The sequence below is a fragment of the Acyrthosiphon pisum genome, chromosome A3 (assembly GCF_005508785.2).
Source record: "Acyrthosiphon pisum isolate AL4f chromosome A3, pea_aphid_22Mar2018_4r6ur, whole genome shotgun sequence".
In the NCBI taxonomy this organism is placed as follows: Eukaryota; Metazoa; Arthropoda; class Insecta; order Hemiptera; family Aphididae; genus Acyrthosiphon; species Acyrthosiphon pisum.
The window spans coordinates 19,769,107-19,790,988 of record NC_042496.1 but is presented as its reverse complement, the minus strand read 5'-3'; the positions used below and the strand labels follow the sequence as shown (position 1 = coordinate 19,790,988).

The 21,882-nt window shown below is 32.8% G+C and overlaps 2 protein-coding genes across 2 annotated transcripts in view; one reads left to right on the top strand and one right to left on the bottom strand.

The window, feature by feature from the left end:
• LOC103307896 (GATA zinc finger domain-containing protein 14-like) overlaps nucleotides 1–966 on the top strand; it is a 2,239-nt gene extending 1,273 nt beyond the window's left edge. Inside the window, exon 2 of the mRNA XM_008180336.3 lies at nucleotides 163–966. Coding sequence (XP_008178558.1) covers nucleotides 163–748 — 586 coding nt within the window. The 3' untranslated portion in view covers nucleotides 749–966. The remainder of the gene's footprint in view (nucleotides 1–162) is intronic.
• A 1,373-nt stretch (nucleotides 967–2,339) lies between these two features.
• On the bottom strand, nucleotides 2,340–11,300 carry LOC100167229 (protein stoned-B). The gene is given in 12 exon segments (XM_029491339.1): nucleotides 2,340–5,027; nucleotides 5,187–5,397; nucleotides 5,467–5,618; nucleotides 5,692–5,858; nucleotides 5,941–6,055; nucleotides 6,112–6,280; nucleotides 6,350–6,584; nucleotides 6,665–6,891; nucleotides 6,960–7,271; nucleotides 7,343–7,494; nucleotides 7,566–9,400; nucleotides 9,403–11,300. Coding segments are annotated over 12 exon segments (5,592 nt in total). The 5' UTR covers nucleotides 11,275–11,300; the 3' UTR covers nucleotides 2,340–4,882.
• Nucleotides 11,301–21,882: the final 10,582 nt, after the last annotated feature.

Here is a 21,882-nt window from a genome sequence, read left to right as displayed (position 1 = left end):
ACAAAAATCAAATAAAAAGTCGGTAAAATTCAAATAATAAATTAAAACAAGAATCAAGCGGTGAATCAGATGATGATTTTAAATGATTCAATAAACGACGAACATAGCGATGGATCCCAGCAAACATGCTAACAATTTAAAAAATAATCATAAAAGACAGAAATCAAATAAAAAAGTCGTTAAAAATTCAAATAATAAATTAAAACAAGAATCAAGTGGTGAATCAGATGAGGATTTAAATAATTCAATGCACGATGGACATAGCGATGAATCTAATAAACATGCTAATCATTTTAAAAATAAACATCAGCATCAAAATTCAAATAGTCAAGAAGGTAAAAAATCAAGTCATAAATTAAAAGACAGATCAAGTGGTAAATCAGACAAGAATTCAACAAATTCAACAAACAAGGAATCGAGCAGTGAATTGAACAATTCGCAGAAGAAACCTAGAAAAAAAGTGGAAACTAAAAAGGATAAGAAAGGTAAGACATCTAAAAACAATTCAGGTAATAAATCAGATGATAATACATACGACGCAACAAACAAGGAATCAACCGATGAGCCTGCTATGGACAGTCATGGCTTCTTAAATCAAAAAATAAGACAAAAATCAAAAACGAGAATAAAGAAGAGAAATAATAAACCAAAACAACATTCAAGAAATAAATCAAATAAGGATTTACAAGAAGATAGTCAATCAGATGATTTAATAAAAATCAGTCAACAAAATTATTACCTACTCTAATCGTCATCTGAAATACAAGGATATATTGCCTGATGAATAAAAAAACAAACCATTGTGAACCTACGCATACCTAAGAAAATAATAGTCACGAAAGATATCGTAGATCGGGTAAAAATGAAAAATCCGGTACAATTGCACTATTGTAATATAAGAAATACCGAAATTTAATATTTTAGGTTTAACAATGTTATAAAATAATTAAATTAAATTAAATTGAAGTTAAAAAAAAAAAACTGAGAAGAATATTTAAATTTTGTAACGGATTTGAATATAATAATTATGTTTACAATATTGTTATTTGTTTTATGTTTAATACTTTCTCAGATTATAAAACATAATTATATGTATATACTTTTTGTTGTTAAAGCTATCTCGTGTAGCGTTTTCAGGTCGTCAATTAAAAACATAGATATTTATAGCAATACATGATATCAAAAACCACTAAATATTCAGTTTAAAGTGCAATGATGTACAAATATAATTTATAATATACCATTACTGTTTGTTAATTGTGTAGACTATGCAAAACATGTTAGTTTGATTTTTTGAGTAATCTTAATTAAAATGGTTGGTTAGTAAAGAAATAAAAATGAGAGAAACCTTGCAAGATAGGTCGTAGGTATAATCACTCATATTGGTTCTAAGAACAGAGCAATGTTTTTCAATACCTAACTTGACATTTTCTTTTTTTGTAGTATTCAAGAAGATAGAATATTAAAAATTTATATGTAGCATTTATATATTATTATACCACTATTATAACTACCAGTATATTATAATTACTGGATGATTTAATTAAACATACATAATTTGCAAAAAAAAAAATAATTAATTTAATTTTGAAGAAATACTTCTATTATGAATAATAACGGGTATTACCAGTCAGTACCTCTAAGTTATAGACTTATGAGACAGTTTATAAACGAGGATTTACCTATATCACAGTTATATTATTACCACCATGCGGTAAGTAGGTATATAACTCTATGAGTATTGTAATTTGTAAAGTAGGGATGGCGGCCTGCGTACCATTTTTCACTGGCCCGTGCTACATTTCAAATAAGTTTATAAAAATATTAAACGGTTAGGATTTTTCTGCATTTTAGTTTATTATATTTATAAAATTATTAAAATCGATGTTTATCGTAAAACGTAGATATAAATTGTTATCTGTAGTATTAAACTATTAAATGTAAATAATATTATACTATTTATAGGGGCATAGTTAACTCTGGCCCGCTAGATATTTGCACTTTCAAAATTAGCCCTCTATAGTGGCATTGAGTGGCCCAGTTCTGTTGTATAAGAATCGTTTAGAAAATGATTTACACGGGCTTTGATAATTTTGTAATGTTACTTGTTACTTGCTGTAGCCGAGAGTAAAATGTACCCATAGTTTTTAATTATTCATAAACCTATTTCACGATTTCATAATAAATACTTCAGGACTCAGGTTATAAAGGTTCAGAACAAATAAATAGACAACAGCAATTAGTTGTAAAGTTATTTTTATATTTATAGTCTTAAATGTGTTTTATATAGTTATACACTGAATACTGAATATATTGTATACTCGTTCATACATAATATAATTATAAACACTTAATTAATGTTTCGTTATGTGTACTTATTATTATAACAAATATACTGAACTAAATAAAAAATATACTTTACAATAAAATGTCTCTTACACGTGATAGGAATCAAATGATTCGTATGATGATGATGATAATAATAATAATAATAATAATAATAATAATAATAATAATAATATAGATAGGTATAATAATAGTTAAATAATAACAAACATCCAAACATTTTAAAACACTAATAAAAAACAGAAACATTCAAACACAACATAAATAAAATACATAGGTGTTCGTATGCCGCAAACGAAATAACACGATGGAATAGATATAAATATTGGAAAGATTTCAATATATTTTTTATTGTTTTAATCGAACGCGTAAATAACTTTTTCAGTAACCGATCAAACTTAATACCGATAAGAACAACAAAATTATAACACAATCAAAATAATAATATACTCTAAACTGAACGTCTAAAATGTTTTATCACAATACATGTTTGAGGATACATTATGCTTGTACGTATTATAATAATAATAATATAAATTTATGTTAACATAAAATACGTCTTAAATATCGACTTTAACGCGGAATGTTGAGTTATCTTAATATGCACTCGGGACAAATTTCTAAGAAGGTTATTTATTTAAAATTCACTACACCGTAATAATATTATAACCGGTAGGTATTGGATATAATGGATATAGTCCAACTAATACATAATATGCGGTAATTTGGTATTCCAAATTGATATACACGAGCTTGTCTCAGCGTACCTAAATATTATTTTGATACGACGAGACGTACGGACATGTATTGCCCCATTCAATCTTAACTGTAACAATCAAAGCTATATAATAACAATATTAATAGTTAATGTTTTGTAAAATATTATGTAATATTAATAGTTAATATTGTTACAATAATATATATTATTTTCATTAATATTTTACGTCTTACATAGTAACAAATAACAAATAACACGTTCAAAAGTTTCCGATACCTTCATGATATGCAACAAAAACGATTAATACATTTCACAGAGGATCGTAAAACTTAGGTACAATTAAAAATAAAGTCGATATTGTATAACACACCACTGTACTTGGTAAAATAATTATTACGAATAGATATAATAATTCATATTGCTGATCGAAAGATATTATAATATTCTAAATCGCATAGTAAAACACCGCCCGGAATGTATAATATGAAAATTTAAGATGAAAGAAAAACAAGTTGTCTTTCCGCGACTAGAATTTTAATAATTACAGTGACTTGAGTCGGCGAAGTTTAATAATGCGTTATTCCTACGACCAAAAAAAAACTGTTTTTTTTATTTTTTAATACGATTCTATGTAGATAAGTTAATAAATAGTTTCATTCTTAATTTTATTTAGTATTATAGCCATTTAACCACGCGTGGTCTGCATATCAGTGAACTATAGTGGTAGTTGTGGATAACAATGTTTTCAATAATAAATTACAATAGGGATGTATTTATAATAATATAATATTCCTATGGTAATTATTAGTATTTGTTTCAAATCTCTTCAGATAAAAATACGCGATCAGTAAACTGATTGTTTAAGCCTATGACACGTAGGTATGTACAAACGAATGTATTATATTATTATTAATATATAATTCGTAGTTGCTAAATTAGTCGTGTAAGTGTGTGGCTTATGATTTTACGGAGTATTCAATTCAATTATTTACACGAGAATAACAAGACCAAAAAACAAATAAGTAGTTAAAAAAAATAATAATAATAATAATAATAATAACCGTAATAATAATATACTAGGTAGGTATATAGATAATGAATAATTATTATTGTTCACGTATTATACACGAATATAATACTTGTTATGGATATTTTCGTAAACATAAATACAGATTTTTTTACGTATTATTATTGTTACCTACGTAAAACGTATGACATTATAATTATTATGGCACATGTACGACACGGGCAGAGTATGAAAAAAACCACACTTATTCGTTACAGCTAATACAAAAAGTCGCTAGTAAAAATAATGAGAAACCCCATAAGCATTTAAATGAGCGTAAAAAAATGTTTTAGGGAGATATCGTAAAACGACATCGACGTGTATTATTGTCATCTTATTAACTCGACACCGTAAAAGCTCACTAATAAAAAAATCTACTAAAAAAAAATGACTTATGAAAAGCGTCTAATTTTTCATTTATACAGTACGGCACAGTTATTAGATTTCACCGTTCCACGTTAAGTTGAAATATAAAATAATAGTTTATCTAATAAGTAGGTAGTCATTTATTTCAGCTTGCGTGTGGATTTGGATATTTTTTATTAATGTGCTTTTCGTGGTAATATCGTCTTAGAGTATTCGACAATACAGTTATAGTCTAAACTAAATTTATTATGTACATTGTATAAAGTATGTATTATAATCTAACTTTAAAGGAAGAGATCATAATCTAAAATTGAATATCAACAAACGCTATAACATCGTAACAATTATATAGCACTGTAGAATTCACTATTTAAATGGTATATTATTTATGAAGAAGAGTCACTGTCAGAAGCAGCCTGCGGGGTTGGTGGTAGTTTTGCTTCCGACGAAGGTTGGGTGGCTCTGGGCATCGCAGTCGCTGCTAGGTATGGATTTTCTTCGATCTGCCCGTGTATATGTTCGATTTCCACCCTGCAAAAAATTGGCAATGAATAATAATTATTATTATAACACAAATCAAACGATATTCGATCAGAATGCTCAAGACAAGTAATTAAGAACAACTAAATATTGTGCAATTAATTTCTGCCAGAAATGCAATAAAATATATTTAATGCTTAAACAATTTACCTGTATTCATGTCTGGCCATCAGTCTCAGATATTTTTCAGGTGGTGAATCTTTTTCACTGTTTACAATCGATACCGACCGAACGGTGGTGTGCGACACCTGAGTTGTCGGCATTGTAAACTCAACATAGCAGTATTTATCCAACTCCTCGGGAACTTGGTCATATGACGTTAAGGTCATGCGGCATACAAGGTTGTGCGTAGTGTACGCTCCTGAGAAGAAAGAAATGTCCGAGATTATTGGTCAGTACATGTGTGGTTGTATATATAGTAATATTATACCCTGTCCTTCTTTTGGCAATCTCGGCATTCTCCACACTACAGCCCTGTGGTGGTGTTCGTACTTGGCCTCACCAGATGTCACTTCAATCAAATGAGGTTCAAGATTGTCCATTGTACCAAGAAATCGGTCGATGCCTTTCACTTTTCCCGTCCTTTTAGAATAATAAGTTAATAAACGATAAGCAAATAGTTTTTAAAACCTTTTTAATTTGTTTTTACAAATACCTTCTGTGTGCCGATTTTACAGATCCATATCTAAAATGTTTCTCTACTCTGAATAGATAAATCCAACATTCCGGTATGGGAAACCTTATGGCTACGTCTTCACAAGGCACTTGTCCCAATTTCCTGCTTGTGAATCCTGGCACGAGTACATCTCCTTTTAATTCCACCTAAAATTATTGAACATGTTTACATCGAAGTTATGTCAACACTAAAATTAAGTTATATTTTTGAATGCAATTAGGAAGGTACCTTATTTCCCGTTATGCACATTGTGGTTTTTAATTGTAATGGAAGTTCCCGGTTTTTTGGTGGTCTGACTCTAAATCTCATTAATTCGATGTAACAAGCGTCTGGAGGTTTAAACCTATTAATTTTAAACAATAAATAAAATATTTTAATTCATCAACAGTAAAATATTACTTTATAGTTCTTGTTCTCTCATATTCATCTTGTTGAACACAGTTGTGGAACTCAACCCCTTCCAATCGAATCCATTCTTCAGTAACTACCGGAATGATGTCGTGACGGCCAACTACTTCTTTGCCTTGTCTAACTAAATCATTTACACCCAACTCAACATCGGGCATTCCTAAAATATTATCATTAACAAATAGAAATATAATATAATTTTAAGCTCGAAATTCATTCCAATACTCACCGCACATGAATGCTAGGAAAAACAAACGGACCCGTGCGATTTGTTTTAGTACCGATCCTTGTGAATTCTGATCAACAAATAGTTCATCAATTGCAGTGATTTGCACATCTTCTACTTTATAGTTCAATGCTCTATCACGATGAGCAGAAAGCTTAAATAAAGCTTCTTCAATACAAACACTAAACTGTTTCATGTCTTCAAAATTATGACTTCCCAATTTTAACAATGTCGTTGTCTGTATAATAATTGTATGAGTAAGTTTAAACATACTATTATAAAATACATAAATATTGATATTGGTTGTTAATTACTTACTTGAGCTCCGTGTTCTACGGGCAATCCTAATTTCTTCAAATCACTACCAAATTCTTTTACACCTTGATAATCACCTTGAATAGCATAAGCTGCAAATTGACTTAGTTTGTTTGTTAACCTTTCGGCTTTTGTTACTTGACCCGGTCTAAATCCTGCTTTTTCTTTATAGAATATATATAAAAGTTTCACAGTGAATATTTTACCATATTGATCATATTGTTGGGCTCCTAAAAATAATAATGATTAATGATTATTATTTAACAATGCCGTTTATAATTACTCAATAATTACTTACCAATATCGGATACAGAATAACTTGGCTGTAATGGTAATTCTTGGAATGGATCTTTATCATCTTTAGTATTATACAGTTGTAGGACAGGATTTTCCCCCTGGTATGTGATTTTAACAAATATTTTTTTCCAAAATCGGTGAGCAGTTATTTTTTTCTTGTTTGGTTGTCTTAATTCCATTGCCCAGCCATCACCATCGTAATTGACTCTTGGGAATTCTTCAAGTGGTTGAGAGACATCGTCATCAAACAATGGACTTGGTGGTGTCTCTTGAGAATCAGTTCGTTGAGGAATAGGTTGAGGAGAGTATGTATCTAATAGAGTAAATTAATATAAAACATATATTAATATAAACATTATAGTTCATTTTTTTTTATTCTAATACCTTGGTTTTTATAATTCGTTTCATTTGGCTCTTGATCAAATGGATTAAACCTAGAAGGCGTCCCTTCTTGAAATAAACTTGTAGGTACTTTAGGTGGAGGAGCTATTGAAGGCACGGCGGATTGATCGGTGTTGTCTGATTCTGTCTTAGGTCTGAAAATGTACAATTTAATAATTAAAGTTAAAACAATTGTATAAATCATTTATAGTATTATTGTAGGTACCTAATAAAAACATTGAAATCATTTTCATCTAAAGATTCTCCCGAATTGTTTCTGGTAACTTTAGCTGGAGTTGACTGTGGAGCAGCAGGAATTTGATGTGTTGATAAGAATGAATCAAAGTTATCATCGTTTCCGAAACCCATTGTAGAATCATCAAACGCTCCTCCTGAGACACTTCCAAATGCGTCAAATGCTACTCCAGATGCATTACCTTCATTTTGAGAATCATCGAACTTTGCAGCGAATGCATCAAATGCATCGTGGCTTTCACTGCCTGTTGATACTGGGAATGGCTCTGACACAGTTGTAGGTACAATCGGTTCTGTGTTGTCTGATTTTTGTGGTTCTTGAACTTCGAATGGAGTAGTCGCTATTTGCTCGGACACTTCAAATACTGCATTAAATGAAGTTTCCTGAGTAGGTATTTCTTGGAAGGGCGACGGATCAGGCACTGGTGGTATTGGTTTTGTATCGTATGCATCAATATCTAAGTTATCTCCCATTCCATCTCCATCAGTAAACGAAGGAAATGATTCAGATGTTGGTAAGGTTGTGTTAACATAAAACGCATTAAAAGACAAATTTTCTTTCTCTGTCAACTCTAACGGTGAAAGATCTGTTGCTGATGGTGTCAATTTTGTATTATTCAATGGAGTATCAATTTCAATGTGATCAGAAGATTCTATTTGTTGTTGCGAATCAAAATCTAATCCATTTTTTTCTTCATCCCACTGAGTGTTTATTTCTTTAGGTACAGCAGGAATAATTTCTTCTTGTATTTTTTGGTCTGAGATTTCTTCAGTAGGTACTAAATTAGTTTCTGGTATATTTTTAAAAATGTCATCACATGGTTTATCTTCAGGTTCATTGATTTCTTGAATTATATTTTCAGATTTACTTTCTAGAAGTGACTGATCACTTTGACTGGTTGGTTTTCTTGAAGGTAATATCGGTGCGAAATGACCTATATCTGACTTCCTACGATCGGCTATTTTACTTAAATCAGGCATAATTTTTCTGGATTCTGTAACGTCATGGGATAATCTTCTAACGGGAAGAATAAATTCATTTGAAGATTTTCTTGAAGGTGGTTTTGATCCTACAGTTAATGGTAGATTTTCTGGGATTGATGGAGTTCTATTTTTTACTAAACATTCTTCAGGCTGTATGCCTTCATGGATTGGAACATCTTCTAATAAATCATCCATGAGGAAATCAATTTTAGGGGGAAATTTAGGTCTTTCTGGTTTTGATCCTGAAGGAAGGTCAATAATGTTGGATTGTTGATCAAAAACACTCGACATTTGAGAGTTTATCGGAGGTTGAAGATCTTCACATCCTAATAGGTCAGCTGTTGGCGTTGGGCTTGGAGATAATAAGTCTCGCATTGGGATTGGACTAGGAGTCTTTGCTAATCTGTCTAATAAATGTAATGAAGTCGCATCCATCTCTCCTGTTACACTAAGAATAAGTTCTTTGGCTTCATGTGAAGGCGGAGGTGGTGGTGTTGGTCTTGGTGGTGGTCTTTTGGGTGGAGCTGGTCTTGGCGGCGGAGGTTTCATTTTGGATGCATCTTCTATTACAGTAGTTTGTGGGGTTTCATTTATACCCAGCAGGTCAACCACCGACTGAGCTGGTTCAGGATTTTGTGTGAACGCCAAAAAGGGATTTGTGTTGTCTGGAATAGCATTTGATGCACCAAATGTTGAAAAAAATGGATTATCATTATGAGATTCCGAATCTGTTGCTGTATTAGTTAAAAATGGATTAAAAGTATTATTATTTTCGTTGAAGGTTGATGTTGCGTCACCGATTAAAAATGGATTTGCCATCTTTATTTATGTATGAATTCAGATTCTAATAATTTTATTTCCGTTTGACTTGGCGCAGCGTCGTTTGCAAATGAAGTGTCAAAAGGATCGATTTCTTCAGGAACAGCAATTTCTGGTTCAACTGGCGTGTGGAGTATGTGAGGTATGAATTCTTCTTCAGTCAGTATATCTGTACACTTAGATTCAGTTTCCACTAATTCACTTTCTAACAATTTTAATTCCACCTGTCCAGGTGCGTGTTTCACAAATGATGTGTCAAATGGATCAACTTCAAAATTGACTTCGTTTGGTTGGTCCTGTGGGTAATATGGAGTCAATGGTTTTGCTACATGCAGCTCACCGTGATGGTCGTCAGTTAACAAATCTTTTTCTAAGGCAAATGTTACTTTTGGTATACTAACTCTCTTCTCTTTTAGATTTAGTTCAGCTGGTCGAACAATATCTTCAGCTCTTGGATCAAAATCGTCGTCTTCTTCAATAATTATTTTTTTACAGAGTGCTTTAGAATCTTCTAATAATTCTTTTTCGAGTAATTTTAATTCTCCTTTTCCTGGTAACAAACTTTCTGCAATAGATGTATCAAATGGATCAATGTGCGTAGTTTCAGATACCGGATTATGGGGTTCAATCGGATTATGCCCAATAACTGATAAATCTGTTGTACTTCCACCCAACAAATCTCTATGTTCAAGACTTAGTGGTCTAACGGATTCAAAAAATTCTTTTTCCGCTAACTTTTCGTCAGTTGGTTGATTGGTTTGTTCCTTTTCAATGTTGAGATTGTTGTCTGCAGGGACAAGATGATCTGCAAAAGATGTATCAAAAGGATCAATGTCTTCCGGTAAAGGAGATTTGGACAATGATTCAGCGGCTAAAGCGGCAAACTCGTCATCAATATCGTCATCAAGCTGTAATTGTGTGTTTACAGTGTCAGATAAAATAAGTGGTGAATCAAACTCGTTGATAATTTGACTGATATCTTGTTCGGGAGTTTTTTTATTTTCTTTTATAATCGGCTGTGGTTTTATCTCAATAGGAGTAACTATTGTTAACGGTAATGCGTCGGTAGGCAAATCTGGATCGTCGTCAAGCAATGTTTTTATTGGTTTGTCATCAACAAGTTTTGCGATTGAACTGCTTTCGTCAAAACTCTCCAACAATAAATTTACAGGTTTTGGTCTTTTTCGGACAGCAGTTGACCTGAATACCTCAGGATTGATATCAACTTCCTTGCCGGAAAGAACTTCAACCGCACACCCAAGACTAATGTATCTTTTGTTTTTCTTAGATGGATTAGGTTGGATTACTTTGTCTACTATAGATGTATCAAATGGATCAAACTCAGTGTTTTCTTCAGTTGGACTTTCTGGAATGTATGCAAGTTTTACTTCTCCACTTGTTATAACATCAACGTATGAAGTGTCAAATATATCATCACCATTATCTGATTCTTCTGATGACGACTCTTCTTCAACCCGTGCAGAAGCTGCTGCTTCTTCTACTGCTTTAGCGGCGGTCCGAGCCTCTGATTCAGCTTTAAGACGTTCTTCTTCTTTTAGTTTTGCCTTTTTTTCCGCTTCGAGTTTATCTTCAGCGGCTTTGAGTTCAGTCTGTGTAGGTTTTCTTTGAAAGAAACTGTTTGTCTTGATACGATCAAGATCTCCTTGTGTTTTTTTTAAGACATCATCGATTCCAGCAGTGATTGCTTTAAATTTCTGCCACTCTTCTTGGCCGTCTTTTTCACCTTCGGCTACTTTTCCCTCTTGATGTTCCCGTCGATATTTTTCAAGTTCCTCTTCGTTAAAAAGTTCTTCTTCTTTATGTTTATTTTTCTTGTTTTTCTTCTTTTTTTTTAGTCCCTTGTGTATTTTCAGCATGTTCTGTATGTGATTGCTTGATGATTCTAAACAAAAATGGAACACATTTTATTACCAGTTGTTTATATAATAATCATAATATTATGTTTAGACAATAATTATACTAAAAAACATATAAAACATATATTATGTTAAATACATACAAAACGACTACTTTAATGCGCAGAACATTCAAACATGCAAACAAAAAAAAATTGAATATTAAAAATGATTTCGTGTTTGTTAGTATCCGGTAATCTCGGAAACAACTGAACCAACTGGCACCAAATTTTGCACATATATTATTTTAAACTTGAGAAGTGTTTATAGCTTCATTTCACAACCCATCTAGTTTGTTAAAATCGGTTTTTTTTTATAGTGTTCTTATAGGTTATAAAAATAAAATGGACTTCTATATAATATTTTTATTTATTTTATTTATTTATTAATATTTATAGAGACAATATCCAATTTACAGTATAGATATATATAATATTTATATATGTATACATAGTATATGCATAAGAATATATGTCTGCAATATAGCTTATATACTCAAAAACCCGTCTGGGGACTAGTGGCAATAACTGTTGCTTACTCTTAATAATATTATATGGTTGAATTCAGCCACTGCGTCACGCACTCATTCCGAACCATACTAAGATAATTTTGATGTCATAAAACATTATAATTTATAACCAAGAACGATGAATTAGGTTATTTTTTTGTTCTTTATTTTTAATACATTAAACAAGCCAAGCATTTTAGCATTAACGAATAATATTATATTATTGGTCTTATATTATTTTATAAGTATGCTCATTCAAAATTAATGACTATGAAATATTGTGTTTTATAATGTGTACCTATTGTATGTTTAAAAAAACATTAAAAAATATTTTCATTAGTTAATTGTACTTGAATAATTTAATAAGTATAATAACTACAATTTATATAAGTATGTACCTGTATATTCATGTGTTGTGAATATTTAAATATGATTAAATATTATTGCTATATGTTTCGTATAAGACTACAATTAATTTAATGTTCACACAATCATACACAATCATACATGGCACTTCGATAATTTTTAAATATTATCGTATTAGGGTTCTATATTTTTATTATTCATGATTCATTTGTAAATACAAATTAAAAGATAAGTGTACGTAGGCACTAATATTATATAATAGGTATATAATATTGGTACTTGGGTTTAAATTGTGCGACAAAATCCGTTTGCAATAAAAATTAATCCTCTATACATATTGGAGTTTTTTTCACACTTTACTTGTCACCTAAAGGAACAGTACAGTTATAGTGATATCTGTAATAAACTATAAATTGTATTAATCGTGTTCGTCATATTTCATAAATGTTACCTAATAGGTATTATTCAACCAACCTAGCTATTTACAGTATTTAAAGTGACTCCGTGAAAACCATTCATGTTATCAGAAATTTCATCGTTCAAAATAATTGATTGATAAACTAATTATGAACGCATAATCAATTGGTCAAACGTAGCGCGCAAAGACTGCAATAATCTGTTACATTAATAATAATGCCGTGAACACTTTCCGGATAAATAAATAATAATAATATGTACGTTATACATTTGGTGTAATATGCAAACACAACGCATAATACCTTTTTTGCGTCCGAAAAATTCGGCTCAGGAATGGTAATGAGCCAATAAATAATATTAATATAGGTATTGAAACGTACCACGGGTGTCCACGAAATAGTAGCGTGTATAATAGCACGTTGCAGGTAATTGGGGGTCTGCGCGGGTGGTAGAACAAGTACAGAGTGTAATTATTATATAAATAAAGATTAAAAAATATGTTATGACGGGACCGTAGTGCGGCGCATACGGATCATCTGTTCGTCTACGGCAGTTTCGCGACCGACCGGGTTTCCAAGAGTTTTCATGCGGCGCGCGCAAAATATGAGTCGCACGAATTATGCCACCGCGCATTAGCCCCGCGAGCGCTGACGGCGAAGACACCCCCCCCCCCCTGCGCCTCACTCGTCGAGAACCTTGGCGCATAATAATATAAACAGCTCACTCGAACGGCGATAAACGATATGACAATATAACAATTATTGTTGCGTGCGCGAGCAGTATAAACGCGCTTTACGTACCGTATAATATGAGAAAAATCGATCGGCGACCGCTTACATTTCGCAACTACGATATTTTCCTCTCGTCCTGTGCCGGCAGTGCGGGGGGGGATGGTTCTTTATCTCTATCGCTACGATTATAATATATAGGTATAGGTACCCGGTGCGGAAAAAAGGGATTTCGCGGACGTAAAAAAAAAAAAAAACCACCCAAGTGTACGAAATCGTTCGTACACGTCGTCGTCGCGGACGGATGTGTGCGGTTTACGACGGTGATATATTATTATTGTTGTTATTATGGTATCGATCATCCGTCGGACGCGCGACCAGCGGCACTGTCGTCACGCGTTGATCATGACGTATCGTTACGACATTATTATTATTATTAATATTAATATTATCGTGGACGAGAGGCGACGCGATGCTGCTGCTGCCGTCGCTGCAGTACTAGCTGCTTTGTTCACCAATTGACCGATCTCGCGACGGGATCCCAAAATAGAACACGTGGCGAACAGAGAAATAAAATATATAAAAAAAAAAATCACCGACGGGAGGGATACGTCGTGCGATATGTATATATATATATAAAGATGTTTTTTTTTTATGAGAAATGTACCGCACGTGGACCGTGGTCGCCGGTCCAAACTCCAACAGACATAATAATAATATAGTAACAACATGTGCCCAATATTATGTTATAATAGATAATAATGCCTAATATTAAAATACAATAATATTTTAATGGATGTTACACTATACACTAGGTATAGTCAGGAGAATCATATTACACAAATTATTATTAAATTAGAATGTATCATATTATTATTATATCGACGTCACGACAATTATTATTACTGAACAGTTGTCGATTTTATACGCATCGCTTATAATATTATGCCTAATGTGCCGTAAAACGAACGTGCGATTATGTCCCTCATGGTATGATATAGTAGACCGACATGGCGACATGTATGCAATAACAACGGCCAGTTGATTGATAATAATTTTTTATTATCATTATAATATATTATTATGGTTTAACAATTATTGCTCCGGCGGGTGGTGACGGTGGCGTGTGCTCGAAAGATAACGCGGATTTAACGACGACCGCTAAATCGTTGAAAACCTTGTCTCGCCGGGCTACCGTGACCAGGATGCAAAGGGAAATAAAAATTAAAACTGGTAATTAACGTAAAACTATTTGCCGTTGTCGGTCGTTGTAATTATTATGGACAAAACATGGGTAGTAGATACTACGATTAGCACCTACCTACGAGAAATCGGCGAAATTAAATACAAATTTAAATGATATTTTCCTTAGCTGGTAGACACCAGCCTTGTGTTGGTAACACTCGTTCACCAAAAACAAAACAAAAAATATAAATCTCGTTACATTCGTTCGAAATAAGTTTTATATTCAATTTGTACACGGATTTGAGTCATAACGTTTTTTATTGCCGACTGTAGGAAAATAGAATGTTTCGATAAAAAGTGTCTGCAGAAATAATATTGTACCAGTAAAGTTTCCTCGAATCACAAAATTAAAAAACTAATAATTATTCCGGAAAATGTAAAAATAAATTCATAACAGTGTACTGTAGTTGTGCAGCTCGTATTAATTTGATTAAATTCACAGAATTATAATATATTACATTACCCAGTTCAAATGCTCAATACATCATTGCTTAATATAGTGTGTATTTTGTAAATTATAAATACTATAGTGGTGCATACTGCATTATATATTATTATAATAATATTTCTTTTACATCAATTGCAGATACTATGATATTATGTAGTGTGTGCTGAATTAGTTCTACCTATACTTGTTCATATAATTGCTACGATTTGTTCAAGTTAAAATATCATCAATTTTCATTTGTACATTGTATAATTAGTTATATCTAGATATAATAATTTATACGACGCATAGAGTGTACCTGAGTAGTTATATAAAGAATGTTATTTTATTAAAGAGGAATAAAAATTATAATGCACTCATACACGAAAAAAACCTGAAAATAAGCATTCAAAGAAAGATACGCTCTTCCAATCAATTGTAATTCGTAGTCGTCTCTTCGAGCCGTTTCCGTGAATGGGCGTGGGACATGGAAGAGCGAAAGGACCTGTCGAAAAGTTTGCAGGTTTCGGATCAATCACTGCACGGTCGACGTGTGTAAGTGACAGATTGCAAAATAGCCAGTAAAAAATTACCGGACGAGTCCAACAAGAGTGGAGAAAAAATTACTTTTGGACTTTGGTGATGGTTTCCCACATGGGAGTAAACGGGTTATTTTTTCGTCCCGCTTTTTAACTTGTTTGCACAGTGGAACTTGACACATTGTTTTCTTTTGTACACAAATTGGTATAAAATAATGTGCATGTAAAAAATGATTTTCCGTGTACCCACACATAGGTACACAGGACGCGTTTTTTTTCTATTCAAGATAAACAAATCTATATAAAATAAGAACAAACAATGTGCTCGAAGAAACTATTAATTACAATCTGGACATCAAAACCAAGAGCAGTTGTCGTTTGAGACCATGACTGGCCCAAGCTCTCAATAGTCAATACACGTTATACCAGGGCTTCAAAACGTTAAACATAACGTTAAACGATAAACGATAAACGATTGAAACGAATAACGGTTGACGTACCAGTAAACGATGAACGATTGAAACGGTTAATGGATAACAGCATATCGCTAAACGACAAACGATTGAAAACGGATAACGGACAACGAAACAGAAACGATAAACGATTGAAACATATAATTGCCTGAAAAAAAAATATATTTTATAAAATTATAACAATCAGTAAAATATATAATATTATGGTTATTTTTGTAACATTATATTTTCCAATCACTCTGTTTTGTGTGGGAAACAAACTATATCCATCAGATAACGCTAAACGTTTCATAACGTTTAAATTTTTAAAACGTTTAAACGCTTAAGTTGAATAACGTTTACACTTTTATAACGTTTAAACGCATAAATTGAATAACGTTTGAATTCTATATAACGTTAAACAGTCATTCGATCATAACGTTTAATATACGTATAACGTTAAACAGTCATTCGATCATAACGTTTAATATCCATATAACAGTAAACGGTATTATTATTTTTGATTTAAGCCCTGCATTACCTATACGCAATATAAACTTTAAGTGTATTAAATTCTTCAAGTGAATATCCAATATCATATTGTATTGCTATAATTGTCAACATTACCAACGCTGTAATATGCATTAAATACATTTTTGTTCAGAAACTTAAGAAAACTTTTGATATAATGAAACTTTTTAAGTTAAGAACAATAATAAAAAATAACGAAATATAACGTTTGGTTTGTCATCGCGCACTAATGTAAGATACGATATGATAATATTAATATCCCTTAAAACAATAGAATACGAAAACCGACGAGTTTAAAACTTAGATACTAATAATATATATTAGTATAAAAATGATAAAAATGTAGTCAATACGGATCCGATTTTTATCTAAATACCGTACAATACCGCCTTGGCAATAAATTAACAACATTGATAGGTACAATAAATAGTATTATGTGAATCGACGACTCTGGAAAATTACCGATCCGTCGACTTGAACATCATCTCAGAATTTATTTTTTATTTCTCTGACAAATCGAGAAGCTTAGATTTATCTCTTTTCAATAGTAAAAGATGATTCGCTTAAGTGCCTAACCAATTATACTAGTAGGCTGCAGTAGTAGCTATTTAGTGTGTCGGTAGGTATACACTGCGTGTGACGGATAATCGATTTCGTATACGATCGAAACAACAATAATAATACGATAATAGTATAATAATACGCTCGTTATTATTATTATTCGAGCTGTCGATAACACTCACATACACTGATATGATCGTATAATAGTAGTCAATAGACCGAATGTTCGACGACATACGACAATAATATGAAACCAATTATTATATTCGTTTTTCTGGGCAATCGTTCACATCCAAAACGTAGTCATCCGTAGAAACTCAACGATCCGCATAATATTGTCCAAAAATACAATATGTTATGACAAATCGTGGTTACATCGACGAATAATAAAGGCGCGTGAGTTTGCAGGGACACATTGTCATTCGTTTTGGCGGAGAATGACACAATAATAAATAGTCATTTTAGTATTAATATTCCACTCCTACACCCATCCCGTCCACACCACGAGTATAATCATAATATATAAATATTAAATATACAATGAAAGTTCGTCAGAAACTCGGAACGATTGTCGCGAGTATTTACTCGAGTTTAAATCCGGACGATATAATCAAATACAAAGTGAAGGTCGTGAGTGTGTGTGTGTGTGTGTGTGTGTGTGTGTGTGTGTGTGTGCGCGCGCCGCGTCGTCTCATTATATTATAATATTATGTATTTATATATATATATATATATATACGCAAGCCTTGCCCAGTGACCTATATACGGTCCGTATAGGCATAGACGGTGGCGTCTTTTCCTCACTGTTTTTTTTTTCTCGCATTTTCTGAGTCTCGCAAACGCTCCTAACCTGCAGGCCGAATCCAAAGCCGGAAAACCGTTTTTATTTTCTCGTCGACCACGGCATAGCCTCTCCGAGCAAACCGTCAAGGGTCGTATGTACGCGACGAACAAACAGTAGATAATAATAATAATAATAAAACAATAATAACAAAACAAATCTAAGCTACTCTATAATGTAGACTACCTATACTAATAATCATGTGAGTACTCGATGGTACGATTCTTACTTGTGCCGTGGCATTTGCGGTGTACTGAACTCGGCTCAACGACATCGGGTCTCGCAGTGGGGGAAAAAAAATAACTACCCCAAAAACGATGTCGAAACTCGAAAGCGGCACGTCGTCGGGGATGACGGCGCCGAGGTTTATGGCAAACGTGGAACCCAACGACCGCGACGACGCCTTACGACGATAAGAGGACTCGCGGAAGACGGCCGTCGATGAACACCTCTATATGAAATGGGGAACGTTGCGCGCGACGGTTGTCGAGCGCGGACGACGGCGACGAGCTTGGACGAGGGAACGCCGTGAAATTTATCGCGCGCACTGCCTGGTTTTCCCGACGGCGGCGGTCGATTTTTCCGCTCACACGGCGCGACTTGAGCGGCGGCCGCTACGGGGCGCCTCCCGCGACCGAGTGCCGCCCCTCTTCTCCCCGCGAATCATCCGTTTCCCGCCGACTTCCATCGCCGCACACAGCTGGACGTGGGGTGGGGGTTATATCGATTGTCCTGCCCCGAAGAGAACAGCGTGACGCAAGAGTAAAATATGTATGTTTGGCGTGTGAGGATATTGATTTTCGAGCAGGTTTTCCGACCAAACGAGTGCGTGCGTGCGTGTGTGATGTTACGCACAAACGTCGAGTCCGTTCCGGAAAATATTTTTCGAAAAACCGAGGGTTGGCGGCGGTGTGTATTATCACTGCATTATAATGACCATAGTCCATAATTACGTGTATTATACGTGTACTACAGTCATTGACCAACCCCCCTCCCCCCCCCCCCCCCGAAACGCACTTGTATTATACCAGTGTTCGTCCTGAGTCGTGCCAACCACGCCAGACCCCGCGGCGCAAATATATAGCGTACAAAATAATAATGTGTACACAATCAAACGACGACGTCGTCGTCACGAAACGTTTTGCGAAAATGCTAAAACGGCTCGAAGCCATCGTAATCCCATCGCTTGTTTATAGAATATTATATACAATTTTAATATTAAACAATTTCGTCTGGCGAGTTGGCCACGATATTGATCGCGAATGAGCAGCAGACAACGACGTCGACATCAGTTGAGATTTAATTTGAAAGTTTCTCTCCGCCGTGATGACTGAGCGATTGGTCCACCGCTCGCTGACAATTGATCTGTATTACTCCACTGGGGTGTGAACGCTATTTTAAATTTTCATCATGGCAAATGCCAAACTCGAAATTTTAACTCCGAAAAATCAGTAACAGAATAACCGTTTCGCGGACCGATATACCTAATAATTTGAAAGTTGCCCGTCGAGCAATTGATAGCCTTACTTCACGTGTTCTTCCGTTATACCTACTTACTGAAATTATTGCAAATTACCGTAATCATATCTGAAATGGCTTTTCACTGTAAGCTTTTATACTTTTTTAAAACCGCAGTCTTTCCAGAAAATGGATTCGATCGGAATTGATGTTTCTTAATAAATATGTTATTTATTACAATTGGTTACTAAACTGACAAGCAATACGATATTATATAATGAGTAATGATTAATAAAACTAGCCTGCTAGTGACAAAAACTAACTATAACCTATAAAACTAACTCAAGTTTACCCGGCTAAAAATAAAATGTTTTGTAACATGAGGAAACAAGCACAAATATATATTTGAATGAAATCTGTAGCCGACTGTAGGTAGATATATATGTATAATATATAAATAAGCTGTTGATAAATATATTTTATTTTATGTGGTTTCTAAATTGATTATTGTTAAATATTTTACACATGAACGACCGTTAGTACATCATTATATTCATATTCATATTACAAAATATTAATTACTTCTTTTTGTGCATGCAAGCAATACAAACGTGGACATCAAAATATTTTTAGACGTATTTATACGTTTTAAATTGTTAGTAATTACACATTATTTGGTCCGTTAAATAACATATTCCAATTAAATCAATCGAAATAATAAATTATGTAGCTTATCTGTTTATTATTGAATAATATTTGTTTACGCAAATTAATTCCAAATACAATTTACAATAAATCGTTCAAACATGGTAATATATTAAATTAAAATTGAAAATATTACATACACACAATATTGTAAAGTGATAAATAAAATTTGAGGAAAACTTGAAGTACGAAAACATGTTTTTACGTCCAAATTTTCTCACCAGAACGGCCCTCTTAAGGGTTTTGGGTTTCCAAAATGTTGGAAAATATGTTGAAAATGAGGATTTTGACGTTTCGAGTATGTAAACTATTTTATACTCTGTATAGCTTGTATATAAGGCAAGACAATAATTGGCCATCTTAATATGAAGTCACAGCACAAAACATATTATTATTACCAGCATAAAGATTTAATTTTATCATTTATCAGTCAGGCGCGGATCAGTACGCCCCCTCCAAAAAAATCCCTAAAATAAGTTTGTGTAATTTATATAATATATTGGGTTTTTGATTATTTTCGTGGTTCATTACAACTACAAAATACAGTATTATAAAATATAAATTTACGAAAAATAAAATAATATAATTTTATATGTATTGTGTGCGAGTGTGTAATTGTGTTAGGTACTGTGTCAATGTATTATAGGCTTATAGCCAGGGCCGTTCCGAAGAACAATTTATGGGGGGGTGGTAGACCTATTAACTTGCCGACTCAAAACAATTTTTTATCGCTTCGCTCGACAATTTTATATTATTTTGCATTATGATTTACATTACAATTTTAAAAACATACTATATACAGCTTTATTTAAGGACCTTAAGCGTAGAATGGTTGGCTCTAATGTCACTAGCACCCGGATGGGTAATAACTCTGGTTTCTAGCCACGAATTCTCACCCCATATATACATGTGTTCCTCAACCAACCAACCAACAGTAATCCCCCTCCACCCACGAAATGCTAATGGCCATAGTTCCCGATAGTTAAGAGTTTAAGACCAATAAAAGAAAAAAAATAGCATTATTTTAGATTCTGAGCGGAGCGATTCATTGATTTTGTAATGATGTATGTGTTTTTATTTGTTTATTATTTTTTTTTGTCATCACTTTTTAAGTCAGTAAAAATGGTTAGAATTTCTTCAAAAGTATCTTTTCTGATGGGAAAGTGAATCTAGTGGTACTCCGGAGGGTTAAAAGTAAAAAAATCCGAGAAAAACAAAACAATTTAAGGAAAAACAGGAATGTTTACGCAAAATCAGTTTTCGACAAAATCGATCTTGGTTTTTAGTGTAACTTTAAAACAAATGACTGTAGATACATGTATTTTTAACTGAATGTTTATATTAGAATTTTCTTTACATCATAACATTTTAAAAATATTTTGACTTGTTTTGTCTTGTTTACGGATATTTTCAGTTTCCAATTTTTTTGGTTATTTTTCTATAAATATCAATTAAATTGTATTCGTTGGGTCAAAAAGCGTGAAAATTTAATATAATGCTCTTAATATATTATTACAACAGCAGTTAAAAAATATTAAAAATACATGGACACAAATTTTTTGTAAGCAATTTAATTTCAAATTTTGATAAAATATATCAAATTAAAAATTAAAAAATGTGTAAAAGGATTAAGTTTTATAGCTAAAGATTGAAAAATGTAAAACACGTTCCACGTAATTACGTTATTCTGTAGTTAACCGAAAATGAAAAAATATTTAAAAAAACAGTTTTTTATAGTTTTTTTATGTTCAAATTTGAACGAAATTATAGATTTATAAACGAAGAAAAATG